General features: G+C 38.8%; 1 protein-coding gene across 1 annotated transcript; it reads left to right on the top strand.

Moving 5' to 3' along the window:
- The first annotated feature begins 228 nt into the window (after positions 1-228).
- Positions 229-947, top strand: LOC138324440 (uncharacterized). Its single transcript, XM_069269507.1, has 2 exons — positions 229-256; positions 397-947. The coding sequence occupies exons 1-2, from the start codon at positions 229-231 to the stop codon at positions 945-947; spliced, it is 579 nt and encodes a 192-aa protein (XP_069125608.1).
- Positions 948-1,791: the final 844 nt, after the last annotated feature.

Raw genomic sequence — 1,791 nt, forward strand, 5'->3', positions numbered from 1 at the left:
AAAGGACGATCGATCCGTATGATATATCATATAATGGACGGATTAATAAGACGGAGTCCTCTCTCATGGCTAACATTAATTCAAAATGCTCCTCTGACATTTTCCTCCGCTCAATGTATCCCCCTATACGTAGATATGAAGAGATCCCGACATCTGACGCCTTAATCCTTATACATGGAACGTCAACGGTCACGTCTATTCCAATTAATCACGTGCCCATATTCCGAGATGGATTTTCCTGATTTTATGCCCGGAAGTGGGTTCTGAGTGGTTTTGTGACATCCATATCAGACATAGTTCATCCCCAAGTGTCAAATAATATGACAATAATCACTCGCAACACTATATCGTTAGATATACAATTTATCAAATGTGTTTTCTCTTTTTATCTTCCAGAATCATCATGTAAATTAACTGAATGGCCGACGACTGTTGCATGGTGGGAAGACATTACGACTCATAAACGGCGCTGTAGTCTCCTTCAGCGCCTGGACAATAATACATTTAAGGACCCGGTAAGAATGGTGCAGCTGTTTTATTACGAAACACGCGGTAAATGTTGCCGGAAGGTGTTTAACTATGAGGGGTACCCAACAAAAGTCATGTTATTTCCGTACGAAGGATGGGCCCAGCCAGCTCTTGTATCCTACTGGCTTCTGAAAACTTATTGGTGGAGCCGAACGCGCTGCAAGATCGTTGAGGTTTCAGGAGTTAAGAAACGCACCACCAAGGGTAAAATGGCGGATAAAGGCAGTGGTGCAATGACCATCACAGGGAAATTCAAAGACACTGTTTGTCCTGATTTTCGGATGACCTTGACGACAAATATCAGTAATGCCGATTTCCAACTTGGATACTGCGTCACAGGGACGCTTGAACGAGGTGACAAGAAAAGGTCCGATCTTCAACTTACACATTTTGCTATGGTTAAGAGAAAAGGATATTGACATGAACCTTAAGATTCTTTCCATCATGCGAAAATACAAATGTTAACATCTTGCCCACTTTCTTGTTGGGCGAAATATGTAAAACGTCAGAAAACCTGTTGCCCAATGGAGACCAAAATGGGCGCCCATTCTCTCGTTCCATTCCAGCGCAATAGCTATTTGTCGTCATTCCGTGTTGTGCCAATGCTGTGTATCCGCAAGCCATAACTAGTCGATAAAACTTCCGGTTGTGTACTTGAAATAACTCTGAATCGTCAATCGGAAGGAATAGTACTCTTGAATGGGTTTTTTTCCTGTAGTATAATTATTTTGTTAATTGGTGTTAGTATTTTTTTTTAGTTGTGGGAAATTCACAACGAAGTTGTTTACTACGTGTGTAATTTAAAAGTCTATCGTTTTTTTCACGTAGTTTCGTCTTTGTGCCAAGTTATAGTGAATTTGTTCTGACTTGTTAAATATACATAGCTTTATATTGTTAGAATGTTTGCTTGTCACATTTTATGAAAATACTACATATCTTCATATAAGATTTTAAGACGTCCAACTCATAACTTCTCATATAAATGATATGAAGTCGATCGATGGTCGTGTTGATGTGGAATTGATTTGTGAGAGAGATACAATGTATTTTGTCATATGTTGCAAATAACTTGCACTTAGTGTTCAACTAAATCAAAATAACAGACAATAAAGCTAGGTTTATTGGCCAAAACACTATTCGTGTTGTAAAAGATGATGTTTATTGCGTCATAATAGATCCGTTTGGTCATATGGGTAATGTAACATTGCCCATTGATGATAACCAGATTTTACAGCGCTTTAAATTACAGAATATCACCAGCCA

The sequence above is a fragment of the Argopecten irradians genome, chromosome 5, assembly GCF_041381155.1.
Source record: "Argopecten irradians isolate NY chromosome 5, Ai_NY, whole genome shotgun sequence".
NCBI classification, from domain to species: domain Eukaryota; kingdom Metazoa; phylum Mollusca; class Bivalvia; order Pectinida; family Pectinidae; genus Argopecten; species Argopecten irradians.